We start from the raw sequence: 20535 nt of genomic DNA on the forward strand, positions 1-20535 counted from the left end.
GTGGAGTCTCCTTCTTTGGAGGTCTTTAAGCAGAGGCTTGACAACCATATGTCAGGAGTGCTCTGATGGTGTTTCCTGCTTGGCAGGGGGTTGGACTCGATGGCCCTTGTGGTCTCTTCCAACTCTATGATTCTATGATTCTATGATTCAATACTACTCACATGATGTAACCAATAGAGTTGTGGCCTTATTTTGCCCATTAACCAAAAACAATGTGTCTTTGTGTCTTATTATAATCCTATGAGGGTGGAGGGTCCTCGACTCACAACCAAGGTACCACTGTATCCCATATTAAGAATAAGTAATCCCACAGCGGGGGACCGCAGTCGCCTCTCCGCCCCGAAGACAACTGGACCCGCCTCACCTCCCTCGCAGTTCCTCAGCTGCTTCTCCATTTCCACCCCTTTGAGCTCCAACTTGTCCAAATCCTTCTCGATCTGCCGGACTTCCTTCTGGATTTCCTCCTCGGGGATATAGTCTGGGCGGCGCTGAAATGGGAAAAAAATAGCCGTACTTTATCATGCACGCCATACGACAATATAATCCTTACCGTTAAGGAGGGACCTCGGAGCACAATCATCCGGTTCTCTTCCTCCACATTATTCTCGCAGAATTGCAGAACTGTAAGGGACCCCCAAGGGAAATCTAGACCAACCCCTGCAAGAATCACAGCTCAAGAATCCCTGGCAGTTGGCCGCCTGTCCTGTGTTCAAAAACCTCCAGTAAAGGAGAGTCCGCCACCTTCTGTTCCGCACAACGACCCTGCGAGGCACGTCGGGCTGAGAAACGGTACCGACGAAAGAAGAATGGCCGACAAAATTAATGGACTACGCAGAATTGGATAAAATGACAGGAAGGATTCAAAACCTGCGGGACCAGAGATTTACAGAAGATTGGAAGAAATATACAAACTATTTGAAGAGCAACTGTAATCAACAAATTACGCTAGTAGGACTACAAGAAGTTTTGTAAGGAGAAATATATGAAATATTGCAAAGAAGAGAAAGAAGAGGGACATAAGTTATGATATTTAAATGTAATAGTGAAAGTAAGAAATGTAAATTAAGTGAAAAGATTGGAAAATTTTCAGATGTGATTGATGGAAGTCAAAAAAGTTGTATAAGATATAAAAGTATGTTTAATAATTGTTGAAAATGATATGTTAAAAAACTAATTATATATATATATATGAGAGAGAGAGAGAGAAACAGAATATTGCCCCACACCAATGGCCTTGAGCAAATCTGAGCCTCTTCACCCCTAACATCAGAGATGGGATGCCTGCAGAAGACCTGCTGGTAGACTCCATCACCCATGACCGCTGGCCATGCCGGCAGGTGCAGATGGGATTCAGAGTCCTGCTGCTCCTGGATGAGAGATAGAGGCCTCCCCACCCCTGAACAAAACTGCCTTTCTACACTCCTGGCCATACCTTTGAAGGAGACAGCGCTCGACCAGTCGGAGACTTCTGGAGGACTCTAGGAGGAGACGGCCTCACTGGGAAGAGAGGAAAAAGGAAAGCCTCTTACACGGACGGGCAACACCACCCAGTTCATCTCTACTCAGAAGCAAGCCCCACCACGTTCAATAGGGCTTGCTACCAGGTAAGGAAATGCAGAACTGCAGGGCTGTACAGTAGTACCTTGGTTCTCAAACTTAATCCGTTCCGGAAGTCTGTTCCAAAACCAAAGCGTTCCAAAACCAAGGTGTGCTTTCCAATAGAAAGTAATGCAAAACGGATGAATCCGCTCCAGACTTTTAAAAACAACCCCTAAAACAGCCATTGAACATGAATTTTATTATGAATTTTAAAAATTTCTTCCCTGTACTGATGATAGTCGTTGTTTGGATGGGGGACTTTTATCCATTTCCATAGTCACACAATCAATCCATCAGCAGCTGAATTGGGTTCCACACAGTCACAAAAACAAAGGAACCGAAAACACCGCAAAACCGCAAAATAAATAGCAAAAACAAAAGTGCCAAACTTAATCTGTTCCGGAAGTCCGTTTGACTTCCGAAATGTTTGAAAACCAAGGGGCAGCTTCTGATTGGTGCAGGTGCCCTGGAAACAATAGTTGACAGCTGCATCAGACGTTTGGCTTCTGAAAAATGTTCGAAAACCGTAACTTCCGTTGCGTTTGAGAACCAAGGCGTTTGAGAACCAAGGCACCACTGTATCTCAGTTAGCATGCAGAGGGTGCAATATCTGGAGTCTCTTGGTAAGGCTGGGAAAGACTCCACTGGCCCTAAGCGTCAGTTTGCATTTCTTAGTACAGAAAGTATTGATCTGATGTGTAGAGATCTTTGCTATTCTACTTAATTCAAGAGGGTTCTGGAAGCCTCTCTGTGTGGGTTATTCCTTCAGAGAAGCTGAGTACAGCTGGCTTAAACTAGTCCTGTCTTTCTGTCAAGGTCATGCTGACTATAAAAGGCCAGAAGGAGCCTGGGTTTCACTTTCTCTTTCTATCTCTTTTTTCCTTCTGGTGTGGTGTTCTGTATATAGTGTTAAGGTTTAGACTTATTATAAGTTATTGTAAGTTTAAGTTATGTCTGGATTTCTTATGGACAGGGCCAATCCTGAATGTATTGGATTTGTGACTATTATGCTCATTTGCCTTTAGTAGCAATAAAGCTCTGCTGGATGAAATACTAATATTAATAATATAATAATAATAATTTTATTATGTATACCCTGCCCATCTGCCTGGGTTTCCCCAGCCACTCTGGGCGGCTCCCAACAGAACACTAAAAACAGAATAAAACTTCAAACATTAAAAACTTCCCTAAATTGCCTCTGGTCTATTTTTGGGGAATCCTGCAACGTGTTAAAGTGGTTTCTCTGCTAACTATACATTGGAATCTACTCTGGATCAATATTGAGTAGAATTCCATGACACCAAGAGCCATATAAAGGAGTCCTGGAGACTGTTAGGATATTTCCGTTCCACCTGAAAAGGGAGCAGGCTTTGTGAGTCACAGAGTCTGCGTATTTCCTGTTCACAGGATGTTTCTGTTGTGTCTATGCTTTTGTTTCACTCTGTGCCTGAGCAGACTGAAGCAGGCAGTCATGTTTTTTCTTTGTTCTGACCAACGCTGAATAAACTTGGAAAAATGCTCTCCTGCGTGCATCTTTCGCTGCGCATTATCTGCTGATAGAGCGTGTATCAGTTCTAGAATGTGGCAAGCTATTTTCTGGAGCTCGTGTCGCTAATTGCTGATACTGTATCTACGGGAGGTCGATGGACGTCCGGAGGCGACGTGGGGGCCATGATGGGCTTTATCTCCCTGGCAGTATCCCAACAGAGACGACATTTGGCCCACAGGTCAGAGGTTCTCCACAGCGAGGCTAAACCGTGGCTTAGCATGACACACAACCAGTCCAGCGAGGAGGCAGAAACCTACCAGGCGCAACAGCCTTCCTGGAGGGGCTCAGCCCCTCGGCCTTCTTGGTTGTGGCAATATCCTCCCACTGCTGCTTGGGGGACCTCCAGCCACTGGAAATATCCACGGGAGGCACCAGCAGTTTTTTCTTTGGCGGCTGATCAGCTGATGAAGCTGCAATGAAAAAATATATACAGTCGTACCTCCGCTTACGTATCCCTCCGGTTACGTAAACTTCGGGATACGTGAGCGGCAAACCCGGAAGTACCGTATTTTTTGCTCCATAAGATGCACCTGACCATAACACGCACCTAGTTTTTAGAGGAGGAAAACAAGAAAAAAATATTCTGAACAAAACAGTGGATGTATGATTTTTGTGGTTCATGCTGTGGCCACAGACATGAGATTTGACAGTGAGTTTGGGGTAGCCCAATGCAAAAATCCTGAGAATCCATGTGGATCCGTGCTTTGTAACCATGTTTTTGCACCCCAGGCAACAGTGGGTGCGTGATTTTTTTTTGGTGCAGGTTGTAGCCATGGACATGCTATGTGATCTGATGATGAATTTGGGGTGATCCAATGCAAAAATCCTGAGGATCCATGGGCTTTTACCTCCCCCCCTCCCAGGCAGCCTCCTTTATCGCTAGAGTCCCTTATCTCCCTCCCAATCGCTTGCCGATCAGCTGCTCAGCGGCTTTGTTTCAACAACCCTTCCCTCTTTCTAAAAAAAAAAAAAAAGCACAATCTGCTTTTCGCCCCTGGGCAATTCGGCTCCAGGGACCACGCATTCGCTCCATAAGACGAACAGACATTTCCCCTTACTTGTTAGGAGGAAAAAAATGTGTCTTTTGGAGTGAAAAATACGGTATATTTCCGGAGTTTTGCCGCACGCTCATTAACAGAAGTGGCAGACCTGCAGGAAACAGGTTCCTCCGAAGACATCTTGAAAAACCGTTTGCTCAATGAGATTTTTCAGGCCTGCTTCCCGTGTGGAAACCCCACCTCCTAAAAAATCTTGCCCATTTGCCCATCCAACCTAAGGTTTACATATTTTGAGGAACTCAAACGCCACCCTTCAAAAGCTCTCTCAGGGTTACTTCCAAAAGTTAAGAACACAATAGAATTAAAACAAATAGACAAGCATAACATGGGTGGTTTTTTTTTTCTATCCCCAAACTGGGGGGGGGGGACATGAAGGAAGAAAAACAGGCACAAACAACACAGCTTAATCCTGCCAAGAGACCCCGACCACACAAATTCTCTACTGCGCACACACTGATAGCACCCAGGGCTACTTCAGCAAACCAGTTTTTCCCACTTTTATGAATCTGAATGTCTAAAATATGGAGCTGATCAATTTAAGCATCCTTAGATGCTGCTGGTTGGCTGGTCCAATATTTCTAAGTGCAACGTTCTGTCTAGCAGATGACTGGTGAGCCATGAAATTGCTTCAGATGAAAGAAAATGCTTAGTCGTGCAGTGCACTGTTAACCTGTGGAACTCCCTGCCACTAACTGGGATGGCTTTGAAAGAGGATTAGGCAAATGCACGGAGGAGATTGTTATCGGTGGCTACTGCCTAGGAGAATACCAGTTGCTGGACACCACAGGAGGAGAAAGGGCTCTTGTGTTCGAATCCTGCTTGAGGGTTTTCTGTAGGCACTGGGTTGGCCACTGTGAAAACAAGATGGCAGACCAGATGGGCCACTGATCCAGCAAATTCTCCTTATGTTCTTAAATCTGCATTAGCACAAAGTGCCCAGGGACACATTTTTTTGTGGGGGGTCTGGGCTTTCTACAGGGACAAAGCCCACATTTTTAGGTTTTTTGATAGCCTCAATGAGGACTGGATACTTGCTGAGGTGGTTCAAATCACAGTTTCTATGCCGAATTCTATACAAACTGCCCTGCTGCTGCACTTATTGCCTTTACAATGCTATCATACCAGTTTCCTGATTCGACGGGGAGGTTGTTGAAAGAGCTGGTTTTTTGTCTTTCTGCCCCGGACTCGGAGTTATGTCAACAGCTGCCTTGTGAACATCTGCAGGCTTGTGAGCGGTTCTGGGGTCACCGTGGCCAGGGACTCTGCAAAAGGAGGGAAGCAAGCATTGAGAGAAGGAGCCCAAAGTCCTCTAAACCCAGCAACCCTAAAAGGGCTTTTAACAGAGCTGTTTATATCCTGTGCTAGACAAATAATGCAAACCCTGCTCTAATACAAACCAACTTTCCATGTGCTGCCATCTGCCTTATTGCAGGGCAGATTCGAGGGTAAACCGCACGTGGAACCAGTCTGCCCCTGCGGCTTGATGGAGGTAGAAATTGTCTCTCATGTCTTGTTACGCTGCCATTTCTAAGGAGATATACGCTTGGTATTTATCACTCCTGTGATACAAAAATCTCCAAATGGTTCCGAATTTCAATGTCTAAAACTCCTGGACAAGGATCTAGAGATCACGCTAAGGGTGGCCAAATTCTGTGCGACTGCCATAAAACTTAGGGAACAAGCTGATTAAGGTTTTAAATGACAATTTTAGGTTATATTTTAGTGATGAAGATTTAATATATATTTTTAACTGCCGCTATATCTGTATTGTCTCTGTTATACCCAATCGCAATTCAATGTATTCCTATTGTGTTTCATGATTTTCCTGATATTGTAAGTGAGCCAGAACTGGTCTGTGACCGTAATAATAAAATTCATTCATTCAGCCAACTTTCCATGCCAATAAAAGCAGAATTTTACCCGTGCAATTTATGCAGACTAAGTTGTGCATACATTTCCTCAATTTTCACAATTTATTCCGCGAGACATTGAAGCTCCAAACCTGACCGCTGGGATATTCTATCCTGGTTGCTTGACCAAATGTTTTGCTATATATTGCCTATGGCACACTTTTGTTGTGTGTGTCCGCCGTTGTGTGTGTCCACAAACACAATATTATGTTCTCCACCCAACCGAAATCCCCTCTTCTCCTGCCCTACTCACCTGTTTGCCACTGGTTTCAGCAGAGATCTCCAATCTGCTGGCGTTTCTGATTTCTCTTCCGCAACACTTGTGGCTCCCGCTGGAGAAAGAATTCATCCACGAATGAGACTATAAGAAGGCAGCTATAATATGGTTACCAGATTTTTTTCAATGAATCCGGGGACCCTTTTTTTTTTTTTTAAGCTGAGTTGCAACAGGGAGTCAGTAGTGGGGATGGTGAGGCCCTCGTATCTACGGGACCGCCTCTGCTGGTCTGCCCCGCAGAGGACCTTAAGGTCCATGAATAACCATAGTTTAGAGGTCCCGGGCCCTAAGGAAGTCAGAGTATCCTCCACCAGAGCCAGGGCCTTCTCAGTGATGGCTCCGACCTGGTGGAATGCTCTGTCCCATGAGACTAGGGCCCTTCAGGATTTAACCTCCTTCCGTCGGGCCTGTTAGAAAGAGCTATTCCGCCTGGCCTTTAATTTGAATTCAGCCTGATCTTTTATTTCCCTTCTCTTCCCACCTCCTTCCCTTTTATGAAGATCACCCGCTCTGAGACCCCACAGCTAATTCTCCCTGGTCTCCTCGCTGGCCCAAGTAGGACCAATTCAGCCAGCTAGCCCTGGGGATGATCTAACTGATTTTTGAATTTTATTGTTATTCATGTTTTTATACTGTACTTTATGCTGCTTTTATAATTAAGTGTTTTAAAGTGTTTTAAATTTGTTGTTAGCCGCCCTGAGCCCGGTTTTTGAACCAGGAAGGGTGGGGTATAAATAAAAATTTATTATTTATTATAAAAGACCCTGGGCCCAAGCACACGTGCATATTGTATAAAGATGTTTCACACCCTGTGAAACAAAAATGTAGTTTTTTTGAAAAAACTGGGCAACGGCGTGCCGTCCGCCCGTGATTCCCGAGTCTTCCCCAATCTCCTTCCCCCTTCCCCCTTTGTTTTGACAGATATGGGGAGGCTTGGGAGTCACAGGCGGGCAGGCGTTGCCCAGGAGGGGCTAGCCTGGTAGTGCAGTTGGCTCTGGCTGGCTTATGGAGCTGCTTGCTGCCCGCTGCCATGGCACAGGAAAAATGGCGGGCGCCACGGCAGCGGGCAGTGAGCAGCTCCTGAAGCCAACCAGAACCAACTGCGCTAACAAGCTGGCTCTGGGCTGCTGAGGCTGCCGCTGCCACATTTCCCGGGGAGAGATTTGCAAATCTGGGGACTGTCCCTGGGAACCGGGGATGTCTGGTAACCCTAAGCTATAAGGCTTTTGCACAGAACATCGACCCTCCATGCAGGCAGAACAGGCAGAATAGAATTAAAAAATTCCGCCCAGTAGCACCTTAGAGACCAATGAAGTTTGTTATTGGTATGAGCTTTCGTGTGCATGCACACTTCTTCAGATACACTTCTAAGTGCACACGAAAGCCCATACCAATAACAAACTTTGTTGGTCTCTAAGGTGCTACTGGAAGGAATCTTTTTATTTTGTTTCAACTACGGCATACCAACACAACTACCTACCTGTAACTAGGAAGAACAGAGTATGCAAGTTAAGGGCAGCATTCACACAAACCTGTTCAGTTCCACGCTATATTTGAGCTTTGGCAAAACATAAATTGCCACTTCCAGAAAACTAACAGAATATAGTGCGGGTTCAGCACTCGCGTCTGCATTATTTAATTAATTTTGTGACTGTGTGGAACCCAGTTCAGCTACTGATTGATTGTGTGACTGCAGTACATTGTTTATTGCTTTCATTTTATGGATCAATGGTCTCGTTGGATAGTAAAATTCATGTTAAATTGCTGTTTTGGGGGTTGTTTTTAAAAGTCTGGAACGGATTAATCCGTTTTGCATTACTTTCTCTGGGAAAGCGTGCCTTGGTTTTGGAACGCTTTGGTTTTGGAACGGACTTCTGGAACGGATTAAGTTTGAGAACCAAGGCACCATTGTACTCTTAATCTCAGGGTTATGAGTTTGAGACCCATGCTGGGCAAAACAGTCCTGCATTGCAAGGGGTTGGAAGAGATGACCCATGTGGTCCCTTCCAATTCTACAATTCACTGTGTGCTGGTCCCGGGGGCTAACTGAGAGGCGAGGTCCGAGTCCAGTCCGAGGTCAATGGTGCGGTATGGAGGCTGTCCGTCAAAGCTGTAGCTGGGTCCAAGGCGGGGAGTCGGGTGGGGTCAGGAACTCTGGCAGAAGAGCAGGACAGGGTGCCGGCAGGAACAGGCTACCAACAATGTTGCTCCCACAACCTGGGACTGGGGCTGGCCGGCTTTTATCTGCCCCGAGGCATAGGGCGGCCCCGGCCCACAGGTGACTCACCTCTCCTGGCCTGGAGGCGAGCACTCCTCCTGCGGGAACTTAGTTCCCTCCTCCTCTCTGCCCTGAGCCTCTGCAGCTCAGGAGAGGCTGGAGGGTTCCCGGACCCAGAGGCAACCTCAGCTTCCTCTGACGGGGCTGAGAGTGGAGCACCTGCAGGCAATGGGTCCTCCATCGCCTCAGGAGCCAGAGCAGACTCAGCTGATGCCTGCACCTGAGGATCCAGCACAAGTGAGGACCCTTCAGATTCATGCCCCAGCCCCGGCTCAGCTGGTTCTGGAGGCGGGGACTCCTGCGCAGGCTGGGATTCCTCAGGTTCAGCCTCTGAGTCCGAATCCCAGGCCATCACACAGTGATTCTATTACTCAACCTCTTCCGCATTGGTAAGAAGTCTCATTTAGTGTGACAGCATCTACACTGTGGAACTCCCTGCCTATTGACCTCAACCAGGTGCCTTCACTGAATTCTTTTAAGCACCTGCTAAAAAGCATTCTTATTTAAGCAAGCTTCCCAGGATGCTTAGAAAGGCTGGTGAGAATTTCAATCTGTTTTAGTTTGCTGACTTTTTGTACGATTTAAAGTATTGCTGTAAATGTTTCTCAGCTTCGTTGTTTTATCTTTTTTCCTAAACTGCTTTGAGGTTGGTTAAAGGTAAAGGTAAAGGTACCCCTGCCCGTTCGGGCCAGTCTTGCCAGACTCTAGGGTTGTGCGCTCATCTCACTCTATAGGCCGGGAGCCAGCGCTGTCCGCAGACACTTCCGGGTCACGTGGCCAGCGTGACAAGCTGCATCTGGCGAGCCAGCGCAGCACACGGAACGCCGTTTACCTTCCCGCTGGTAAGCGGTCCCTATTTATCTACTTGCACCCGGGGGTGCTTTCGAACTGCTAGGTTGGCAGGCGCTGGGACCGAACGACGGGAGCGCACCCCGCCGCGGGGATTCGAACCGCCGACCATGCGATCGGCAAGTCCTAGGCGCTGAGGTTTTACCCACAGCGCCACCCGTGTCCCTGGCTGGTTGAGGTTGGTTAGCTGGCTTACAATCAAGCGATGTATGGATTTCATGAAATGAATGAATAAACGGACAAAAATGTGATGCAATGAGTAAATAAAGCAAGGGCCACTTTTTACCTTTGGAGACCTTAACGTCCGGTTTATGCCCAGAGTCAGCTGCAGGTTTGCTGGGGGGCTGATCCTTGAGCCTGCTCTGGGGGGCCACCCCAATGCCCGCTTTGCCACCCAGATCCTTGGGCGAACGTTCAAGGGCGGGTGAAAGCGCCCGGGGTCCTTTCCGTGGATCTTCCGTGGCAGCTGGTACGCTGACAGGCCTGGAAGGCTTCCAGTCCGAGATGCTTTTCGTCTCGATATGCTGTGTGCCAGAGGTGGCTGGAGATGGCTTGCTGCTATGGGCAAGAGGAGGAGATTAGCCCTTTGGCCAGTGGGATGGACAATGGACAACATCCAGCTGACCATCAACCCCTCCCAGGGATGATAATCATAATCATAATTTTTTATTTATACCCTGCCCATCTAGCTGGGTTTCCCCAGCCACTTTGGGCGGCTTCCAACAAAAGATTAAAAATACATTAAAACATCAGTCATTAACAACTTCCCTAAAGAGGGCTGCCTTAAGATGTCTTCCAAACGTTAGATAGTCGTTTATTTCCTTGACATCTGATGGGAGGGCATTCCACAGGGCGGGAGCCACCATCGAGAAGGCCCTCTGCCTGATTCCCTGTAAGCTCACTTCTCGAAATGAGGGAACTGCCAGAAGGCCCTCGGAGCTGGACCTCAGTGTCCGGGCAGAACGATGGGGGTGGAGACACTCCTTCAGGTATACTGGGCCGAGGCCGTTTAGGGCTTTAAATTCACAGCACACTTTGAATTGTGCTTGGAAACGTACTGGGAGCCAATGTAGGTCTTTCAGGACCAGTGTTAGGTGGTCTCGGCGGCCGCTCCCAGTCACCAGTCTAGCTGCCCACTAAGTCCCATTGGGTAAGAACTTGTCTGGGAGGAAGCAAGAACTATTTTTCTCAGGCAAAGTGCTACTCAAGAGGTATCAGAAAGAAATGTTTGAAAATTGATGAACCATTATTACAGATAGACAGAAGAGGATTTACTCCAATCAACTATTTCGAGGACAGGTTATAACAATGTACAAAAGCCAAAGCAGAAATTGGTGATGTGTAGGGAGGTGATGCATAGGGAGAAGGGGATGGATGTATTTTGAAATGATAGTTGGAAAAGTTGTTTTATTGGGAGCTGTGGAGGAAAATAGAGGGGGTGGGAAGTCAGCTTTTAAATTTGAATTGAATTTGTATTAATTTGGTGACCATTTGTTAAAAATTATGGGAAATCAATAAAAATAATTGGCAAAAAAGAGAGAAAAAAACTTGCATTCTTAAAATTTCCAGTGTGTACATTGCAAGGCTGAAACTTCACTCCCAAATTTCCAAACCTAGCCTGTGATTTATTTAGTTCTTTTTTAACATGAGGGAAGGGACGTGGGTGGCGCTGTGTGTTAAACCACTGAGCCTAGGACTTGCCAATCAGAAGGTCGGCGGTTCGAATCCCCACGACGGGGTGAGCTCCCGTTGCTCGGTCCCAGCTCCTGCCAACCTAGCAGTTCGAAAGCACGTCAAAGTGCAAGTAGATAAATAGGTACCGCTGCAGCGGGAAGGTAAACGGCGTTTCCATGCGCTGCTCTGCTTCGCCAGAAGCGGCTTAGTCATGCTTAGTACATGACCCGGAAGCTGTACGCCGGCTCCCTCGGCCAGTAAAGCGAGATGAGCGCCGCAACCCCAGAGTCGGCCACAACTGGACCTAATGGTCAGGGGTCCCTTTACCTTACCTAACATGAGGGAAGTAGAGAAGACCAGAAATTTGTTCAAATTAAAATTTCTACAACCACAGTAAAACATGCACACATCTGCCTCGCTAGTGTACAGGATCCCAAATCACAGGGGCAAGTGTTTTTCTAGTTGCATGTTAAAAACAGAAGGGGTAGGGGGTTGGGGCTTGCAAGAGAATTAGCTGGTCGAGCCTCCCATTATCCAATGTAGGCAACTAGAACCTCCATCCCAGGAGCAATATACCTCCAAGTACAAAAGGACTGCAGAATTTACGGGTGGTTGTGACTTTTCTAGCGCAGAGATGGAAACCTGCTGCCTGCTCAGGGGTGCCAAAGGAGGGACACAAAGCACTTACGTGCTGGATGCCGTTGAGTTGGGCGAATCGCCGCCAAAGCCACTAGTCCTGTTGGAGGAAGGCTGGAGTCCCGGCAAAGCCTGCATCAGGACGTTCCGTGCTCTGTCCTTCTCGCTGACATCCAGACCGGTCCCTGACGTATGGGTCCCGGAAAAGGATGCTCTCCCGGAGACGCGAGGAGGGTTCAGAAGAGAGCCTTGGTTTTTAACCGTCTCCGTTTTGCTCGGAGGAAGTCCCGAGCTCCCGGATCCGGCCTGGAAAAATTTCTCCCGAGCCTGCTGTGTTTTGGCGGACGATGGTGTCCAGAACGGTGGGGACGGAGAAGGGCTGGAAACGGCTAGAGAATCCGGTTTTTCCCCGGTAAGGTCTGACCAGTGCGAACTTGAGCTTACGGACGCAGAGCTGCCCTTGTAATTCCCAGGTGGCTCAGAAGCTGCCGATTTAATGGCACCGCTCATTTTCACGGACGGCGTCTTGGATTCGAGTCCCTTCAAGTAGTTCTGTGCGGCGAAGGCAGGAGCGGGAGGTTTATCCTCGCTGGGGAAACCCCTCGTGCCGGAGGACAAGGAATCCCGGAGGGGCGTCGGTTGCTCGTGCCGGTTACAGACAAAAGTGCCGGCGTGGCTTCCAGCTTTGTAGTTTCCCGACTGCAGGGTGCTAGAGCACTCTTTGCACCTGGGGAGAAAAATGGCAGCAATACAATAACAAATATCTCCTGGCAGAAATAGAATGATCCTTGTAAAACAACAAATAAAGAAGAATGGGAACCTTTTACAAAGTACAGTGTTACCTCGGGTTACAGACGCTTCAGGTTACATACGCTTCAGGTTACAGACTCCGCTAACCCAGAAATAGTGCTTCAGGTTAAGAACTTTGCTTCAGGATGAGAACAGAAATCGTGCTCCAGCAGGCAGAAGCAAGAGGCCCCATTAGCTAAAGTGGTGCTTCAGGTTAAGAACAGTTTCAGGTTAAGAACGGACCTCCGGAACGAATTAAGTACTTAACCCGAGGTACCACTGTACTTAAAGAAACAACAAAATGAACTGGACTCCTTGGCAGGTTTGGAATAAACATACACAATTTTTTTACTGGTAACATATTGATAGATTAATTAAGGATCTTTACAATTTTATAATATGCAGAGAAGAATATGTGCTGAGAAACCAGAGAGAGGAGCTGAGGGAAGTCTGTGGGGGTGGGAGGGTTTTTTTTTTCTTTTTGGGGGGAGGGGAGGGGAGGGGGGAAATTAGGGGAAATGAGGATGGTGTATTTTTGATAAACTGTTATGTTGAAATTCCTAATAAAAAAAACTTTTAGAAAAACAACAAATATGTTTTTTGATATCTGGCGAGAACAAAGAAAGAAATACAATAATTTGGAACTGTGTGTGAAAAAAATTGTAGAAATAATAATACAATGAGTCTAATCGGAAGCCAAATGTGTTTGTTTTGTTTTGTTTTTCCTTTTTTCTTTTCCCCATTACCCTCATCCCCCCCTTCTTCTTCCCCTTCTCTTTTCTTTTTTGTGTCTCTTTTCTTGCTCTTGCTCTTTTTGATATGTTAAGAAAGAGATAAAGAGATAAAAGTGTAACATGAAAACTTCAGCAAGTTAAAAGTGATGTTGTGTAATTTTTCTATTACGATTTATATATTGTTAAAATTGGTTCATTGTAATGAATTGATGTAGCAACTACTGTGGGTTTTTCCTTTGTTATTGTTGAATTCTAAATAAAGTATTAGTCTTAAAAAAGAAAGAAAGAAAGAAGAAGAAAAATGGCAGACAGAGGGTGAGCACTTTACGCAGAAAGCAGCAGCCCTAAGATTATGTGTTTTGTGAAGAGGAAAATGATAAGATTCCACATTTGTTTCTCAAAATGAACGAGGCAAGTCTCTAGTCCCTTCTGAGTCCAAGTGGTCAACTATTTTAATCAATACAAGATTTCTTCTGTGTCCTGTGCCACAGCTTTCAAATCCCCACTTGGCTGCAATGAAGATCTCAGGGTGACCCTGGAGGCCAGTCGCTGCCCCTCAGCCTAACCTATCTCACCGGGTTGTTGTGGGGGTCAAAGGAGATGGGGGTCTATCTTGTACGCCCCCTTAAGAAGCTTGGATAAAAAAGCAGGATATAAATGCTAATGCTAATTCTAATGCTAACAACAGCGAAAATCCGAACACATTCCGGGAATGAAAAAAATGTTTAAAAGAACGTTTGTTAAAAAACCAGAAGCTTTCTTATTATAAGTGCAGAAATACGGAAGGAGCTGAAAAGACGGTTTACGCCTGCAACGACAGCTGCCAGAATGGAAAGGATGGAAAGACGAAAAGGTCCCAACCAGAGGGGAATAATAATAATAATAATAATAATAATAATAATAATAATAATAATAATAATAATTTGTTTATACCCCGCCCATCTGGCTGGGCTTCCCCAGCCACTCTGAGCAGCATTCAAAAATATTAAAATACAGTAATGCATCAAACATTAAAAGCTTCCCTAAACAGGGCTGCCTTCAGATGTCTTCTATTGACAAGTTAAACTGATGGACTATGTTGAGATGGCGAAAATGACTGGAAATATCAGAATTCAGGAAGACCAAGGTTATAATAAAGACTGGAAGAAATTTTTTTTGTATTTGGAAGACCGCTGTAAACAGTTGAGCTCTTTTAACAGGACTTAAATAACACTTGTGGGTTAACAGAGACTTAAGATATAAATGTTAAATGGAATAAATGGAAGGCATAAAATATGCATCAGGAAATGTTATATGGGGAAGCCATGGAATGGCGGAGGGAGGTCTAAGGGTGCAAGGAAATCTTGTATCTGTTTTTCCTTTTGTTAATTATATTCGATTGAGAATATTTTTTAAAAAATTGGAAAACTTAATAAAATTTTGTTTAAAAAAACAATCCAAACACAGCAGCAGCACACGACCAGAAAGAAGAGGAACACCAAGAAGACTGGAAGAAATTTAAAGACTATTTGAATAAATATTGTAATATTAAAGATATGTAACCACTTGAAAGAATTAAATAGGCCTAGGACTAAATTAGGATTAAATAAATAAATAAGAAAATGTACGATAAGAAAAGTTTGGAAATATGATTATGACTGTGATATGGTTTTATGAAATAATGATATTGGAAACCACTATATATAATTACTAAGAAATTCAGATGGAAGAGATTAGAGGAAGTCAAGTAATATGTTTATGAAGAAGGATTTTAATTAATTAATTAAGTTTTAGTTTACGTGGTGATTTGATGTATTTTATGTTTCATATTCTCTTTTCTTTTTTCCCCTTTTATTATTGTTTACTCTCTCTTTCGTTATATTTTTGTATGAAAAATAAGAAATATTATTGTGAAACAAACAAACAAACAAACACAGCAGCAGCAGCAACAATCCAAACAGAGAAAAGGTGGAAAGAAGGTGCGAGTGCCACACCTGAAGAGTACCTGAAGCAGTTCCTGTGATAAAGCTTCCCTTCCACCAGGAGGCGCTGTACCAGGTGGACGTGGTTTCCGCAGGTGGCGCAGTTGCTGCTTCGCATGTTGCTTTTCTCTGCTAAGACACGTCTCTGGGGGAGAAAAAGGCAAGAGAGAAGTGAACCTGAGACCCGACTCAAAGGGTCCATTTAATCCCGCCTCCCGTTTTGCACTGCAGCCAATCAGGTGACTCCAGGAAGCAGACAAGCCACTGCATTCCAGAGATACACTGCCCCTAGATGTGGAAGTTCCATTCTTGGCTAGGTAAAGGGACCCCTGACCATTAGGTCCAGTCATGGCCGACTCTGGGGTTGCGGCGCTCATGTTACTTTATTGGCCGAGGAAGCCGGCGTACAGCTTCTGGGTCATGTGGCCAGCATGACTAAGCCGCTTCTGGCGAACCAGAGCAGCGCACAGAAACGCTGTTTACCTTCCCGCTGGAGCGGTACCTATTTATCTACTTGCACTTGATGTGCTTTCGAACTGCTAGGTTGGCAGGAGCAGGGACCGAGCAACGGGAGCTCACCCCGTCACGGGGATTCGAACCGCCGACCTAGTCCTAGGCTCTGTGGTTTAACCCACAGCGCCACCCACATCACATCCAATTGTTGTCGACAGGCTCCCTGCCCCTCCGTTTAGCTTCTAGGGCAAAAGGTGGCGGATCCATACCGCTGCCACCGGTGAGTTCTCCTTCGCCAGATTGCGAGAGGCTGGAACAGTCTTGGGTTCGGATGGCGGCAGGACTCGCGGGGGCTTGCTGGGGGCCACCGGTTCAGAAACAACCTTCTTCCCCATCGGCTCCTCGCTGGGTGCGGAAGAAGAGCGTTTAATGCCAGACATTCCTCCAACTGTTGGGAAAGGAAGGCAAAAAAAGTCTCAAGAAGGAAGCAGGAAGCAGGAGTGACCTAAAGTGGTTAGTCTGACCCTTATGTTTCCCTCCCCTTATGGTTGTGATGAGGCTGCATTTTAAATTGCATTTTAACCTGTATTTTAAATTCCCCCCTATTATGTTTTAATGTAATTTTACTGTTTTAGCCGCCCTGAGCCTGGCTCTTGCCAGGGAGGGCGGGGTATAAATAAAATTTATTATTATTATTATTACTATTATTATTATTATAGATCAATGCCCCAAACTGAGAAAACGTCAGCAGAAAACTAATTGGATCTAATAAGCAGGGGACTGTAGTCTTTCAGCGTAACACAACCTCCTTTGTCAACCTGGTAGACCTCCAAAAGTTTTGGAGAGCAACTCCCATCAACCCCAGTTTGGGGAAGACTGGCTTAATGGATCTCACTGGGCTGTCAGGGGAATAAGTAGCTCAGACGCAATGAATAACACATTCCCCCAATAATTTTAAAGCACAATGGGTACCACTTTAAACCATCATGGCTTCCCCCAAGGAACCCTGGGAGCTGTAGTTTGTTGAGGGTGCAGAGCTTTGTTAGGAGACCCCCGTTTCTCCTCACGGAGCTACAGTTCCCAGAATTCACTGGGAAGAGGGGTCAATGGTTAAACCACTCTGGAAACTAGTTCTGTGAGGGGAAACAGGGGTTTCCTAACACCCAAGCATGACTAACACAGCAATTGAAAGCTGTCACTTCCATCTAGTTGCTAGAACCTTTTTTTTTTTTTTTTTTTTGAAGCGTTCATGCCATCTGCGGATCTATTTTCAGACAAAAGCTCTGCAGGAGAAAAGGAAGGGGTTGGGGAAAGTTACTTACTTGGCGACCGTCCGTGGAAATAGTTATAATACTGGGAGACGTAGGTGAGGATGCTCAGTCTGTCGGGGACTTTGAGAGCGACCATGTCCTCAGCGTCCAACAAGGCCGGGATTCCCAGTTCCATTTCGGCCACTTTGAAAGCCTATCAGTCGTGAACAGAGGAGATAAGGAGACTTGATTTTTGTTTTGTTTTGAAATCCCAAACCAATGAGATTTCTGAGAGGCCAGGCCAAGCCACGGTTTACAAAGCTGAACTATGGTTTGCTACAAGGTCTAAAGCAGGGCTTCCAAAACTTGGGTCTCCACCTGTTTTTGGACTACAGTTCCCATCATCCCTGACCACTGATCCTGCTGATGGGAGTTGTAGTCCAAAAACAGCTGGAGATCCAGGTTTCAGAAACCCTGGTCGAAAGCAAGACTCGATTCAGGAGGGCCAGGAACACTCCAGCAACTTCTAGAGGGGCTGTCCAGGGTCTCTGGCAAGGGCTATCTTCCCGCCCTGCCTGAGACCTCATTCGATGCAGATACCAGAGGTTGAACCCATGGCCGTCTGCATGCAGTTTGTTTTACCTCTGTGGGCCAAGTGGATTATTTTGAAAAACAAATTTTGTATTTGTGGACTGCTACTACTTTAGACCTGAAAACTGAATACCGTATTTTTCGCTCTGTAAGACGCACCAGTCCACAAGGCGCACCTAGTTTTTGGAGGAGGAAAACAAAAACAAAAAAATTCTGAATCTCAGAAGCCAGAACAGCAAGAGGGATAGCTGCGCAGTGAAAGCAGCAATCCCTCTTGCTGTTCTGGCTTCTGGGATAGCTGCGCAGCCTGCATTCGCTCCATAAGACGCACACACATTTCCCCCTTACTTTTTAGGAGGGAAAAAGTGAGTCTTATAGAGCAAAAAATACGGTACATTTATGTATGAGTTTACACGTATAACATCTGAGCATGAACTGCTTTACTTCTCTTGTGCCATATGGGTCACTTTAAGAAAGAAATTTTGTATCTGTGGATTGCCAACAGGTGTTACTCAAACCAATATTGCGCTTGTCCATCTAATCCTGCTTGGTAACAGTCGCTGCTGACTGCAACCGCTACTGTGCTATAAGATCCACTATCCTGTAATATTACATATGGTATGTACAGCTGTTTGTGGTTTTTTACATTAATTTTGCTGTAAAAATGTGTGAGATTAAGATACTGTGTTTATTTGCATTACCTAATTTGAGCTAATTTGAGCATGCACAGTAGTCCAGAGTAAATAAAAGAGGAAACAAGGAGGAATGCTTTTAGGAAGCCCTGGAGATCATAAACAGGAGAGGCAGGATTTACCGTCTCCTTGTGAGCTCTCTTCCCGGCCCTTAGATTAACAAAACTAACAATAGCTACATCAAAGCTAACTATCATCTTTATGACCCAGAATGCCTGATGAAGCAACGGCAACTGGTCTGTGTATTTGGAATGCTTATACATGCCTGTCAGGTGTAGAGAAAGCCAACGACAGAGGTAGAGAGGCTTGTGAGATTCGATCAGAAACTATTGTCAATGAATCAAACCCAGTCAACGCAATGCTTTCACCGCTGACACAAATGGCTTGCTCCATATTTCATAATTCCTCATAGCAATCCCACCTGACCCCCACACTCTGGATATTTGCACCCCTACATCTGTGTATCTGCGTGGAATTCGCCCCTTTGGCGAGGGTGCCTGCCCCTAGAATTCTTTTAAAATCAAATAAATAAATTCACTGTCAGGGAATCAGGAGCAGGAGCACTGGGGAGAGAGGATTGGGAGAGCGAAGGGGAAGAATCCGAGGGCAGCGTAGGGGAGTATGACAGTGGCCCGAGAGATTCCATGAGCTTCTCCAGCGAATCAGAAGATTCCCAGAAGGGGGCGCCGATGGTCAGGGCAAGGGGGGTCCCATGGGGGACGCACCAGAAACAAGGAGCCAGAGGGGAACCCCAAAGCAGCAGTGGGGGATCGGGACCAGTTTCCCCACCAGAGCGTAGTGGGGGGGAAGAGTCACATGTGTCAGGGGCAGTGTCTCCTCCAGAGAGGGAGTCAGGGCTGACCACGCCTCCAACGGAGGGGAGGTCAGTTGCAGCTAGCCCCCCCGAAGGGGGAAGCAGTGACAGCAGCAGTGGAACGGTCAGAAGGAAAGCTGCTGGCTGGGCGCGCGCGCCAAGTTCAAATGTGCAGGCGCGCGGAACAGCAGGAGACCCGGATGGGGAACCAGCTCCTAAAGCCCGCCGGAGGGAGGGAGAAGGCTCAGGGGAATCAGCGGGAGAAGAGGCTAGAAAGGGCGGAACCCCGGCGGGCAGGCGGACCCAGAGGAGGAAGGAGCAGCGGAGAAGGTGGAGCAAGGCTAGAATCTTAAATTGGTGTCAAGGGGGAGGAGACTCAGACGGAGCATCAGCGGTCTGACACTTGAGACGTGGGGCTGCGCGCTGCGGCTCTGGAAGTGAAACTGAACTTCAATAAAGACTTTTATACTTAACAACGAAGCAGCGTTGGTCCTTTGTGAGCTGGGACCTAGGGTAGCTCTGACATTCGCGTTAAGAGCTGATTCTGGAGCTCACTGGGAAGATTTTCCTCTCCCTTCCTCCTCTTTTCTTCCTTGTGTGCCCTACCATTTACCGTACTTTTCTGTCTATAAGACGCCTCCATTTATAAGACGGCCCTTATTTTGGAGGACTGGATTTTCAGAAAATGGGGGGAGATGGCAAAAAGTTGTTGAGCTTTTTGGGGGGGACGATTGCCCAGAGTCGTTGAGCTTTCCTTGGGGGGGGGGGGTTACCAAGAGTTGTTGAACTTTTTTAAAGGGGGAATGCAGAAAATCGGTCACCTGCGCGTGTCGCAAAATCCGCCTCCCGTCTCGCCGCGTCGGCCAATCAACACCACCCATTGATTCAGCAACCAATCATACGCACAATAGCTGCTAACAGCCAATCAAACGTCCACCCTATGCACTATCCATGTATAAGATGACCCCCACTTTTTAGCATGATTTTAAAGTAAAAAAAACCCTGCACAGAAAAGGACGGTAAGTTTCGAAGCCTGAGGAGGGTTTGCCTGCCTACTGTTGTTAGTAAAGGCGCTCTGGGACGAAAGAGCAAGGTTGTAAAAAGGTTTTAAATAAATGACAACAGCAAAAACAACAACATCGCTAAGTCAAAGACCATTGTTTCTATCTGCCCACTGCTACCAGTGCTGGTGGAACGTGGTCCTCCTGGGTCTCAACTGGCGACTTTCCATGAAGCTCCACCATCTTGAATCCATTACAGCTTTACACAGCTGAGCAGAGAGATCTTAAAATCAGCTTCCTGGTTGAGTTTCCTCCCCCCTCCCAATTTGTATTAAAGCTTGGCCTGTTCTAGACTCCCCCTCCCCTCGTTTTCACAGAGAACAATATCTGTCTTTTTCTTTTTCTTTCTTTCTTTCTTTT

At 46.3% G+C, this 20535-nt stretch overlaps 1 protein-coding gene across 2 annotated transcripts in view; it reads right to left on the reverse strand.

Moving 5' to 3' along the window:
* Window positions 1-20535, reverse strand: part of MICALL2 (MICAL like 2) — a 52333-nt gene that overhangs the window by 12165 nt on the left and 19633 nt on the right. The window contains exons 3-12 of one of the 2 annotated variants that reach the window (XM_083585650.1): window positions 17090-17231; window positions 16037-16215; window positions 15338-15459; window positions 11883-12557; window positions 9807-10078; window positions 6370-6448; window positions 5329-5468; window positions 3406-3558; window positions 1433-1497; window positions 365-488 (exon numbers count right to left, since the gene is read on the reverse strand). In XM_083585650.1, coding sequence (XP_083441776.1) covers window positions 365-488; window positions 1433-1497; window positions 3406-3558; window positions 5329-5468; window positions 6370-6448; window positions 9807-10078; window positions 11883-12557; window positions 15338-15459; window positions 16037-16215; window positions 17090-17231 — 1951 coding nt within the window. The remainder of the gene's footprint in view (window positions 1-364; window positions 489-1432; window positions 1498-3405; window positions 3559-5328; window positions 5469-6369; window positions 6449-9806; window positions 10079-11882; window positions 12558-15337; window positions 15460-16036; window positions 16216-17089; window positions 17232-20535) is intronic. The other variant, XM_083585651.1, reaches the window with a different exon arrangement.

This window comes from Podarcis filfolensis, assembly GCF_964270895.1.
Source record: "Podarcis filfolensis genome assembly, chromosome: 14".
Taxonomy (NCBI): Eukaryota; Metazoa; Chordata; class Lepidosauria; order Squamata; family Lacertidae; genus Podarcis; species Podarcis filfolensis.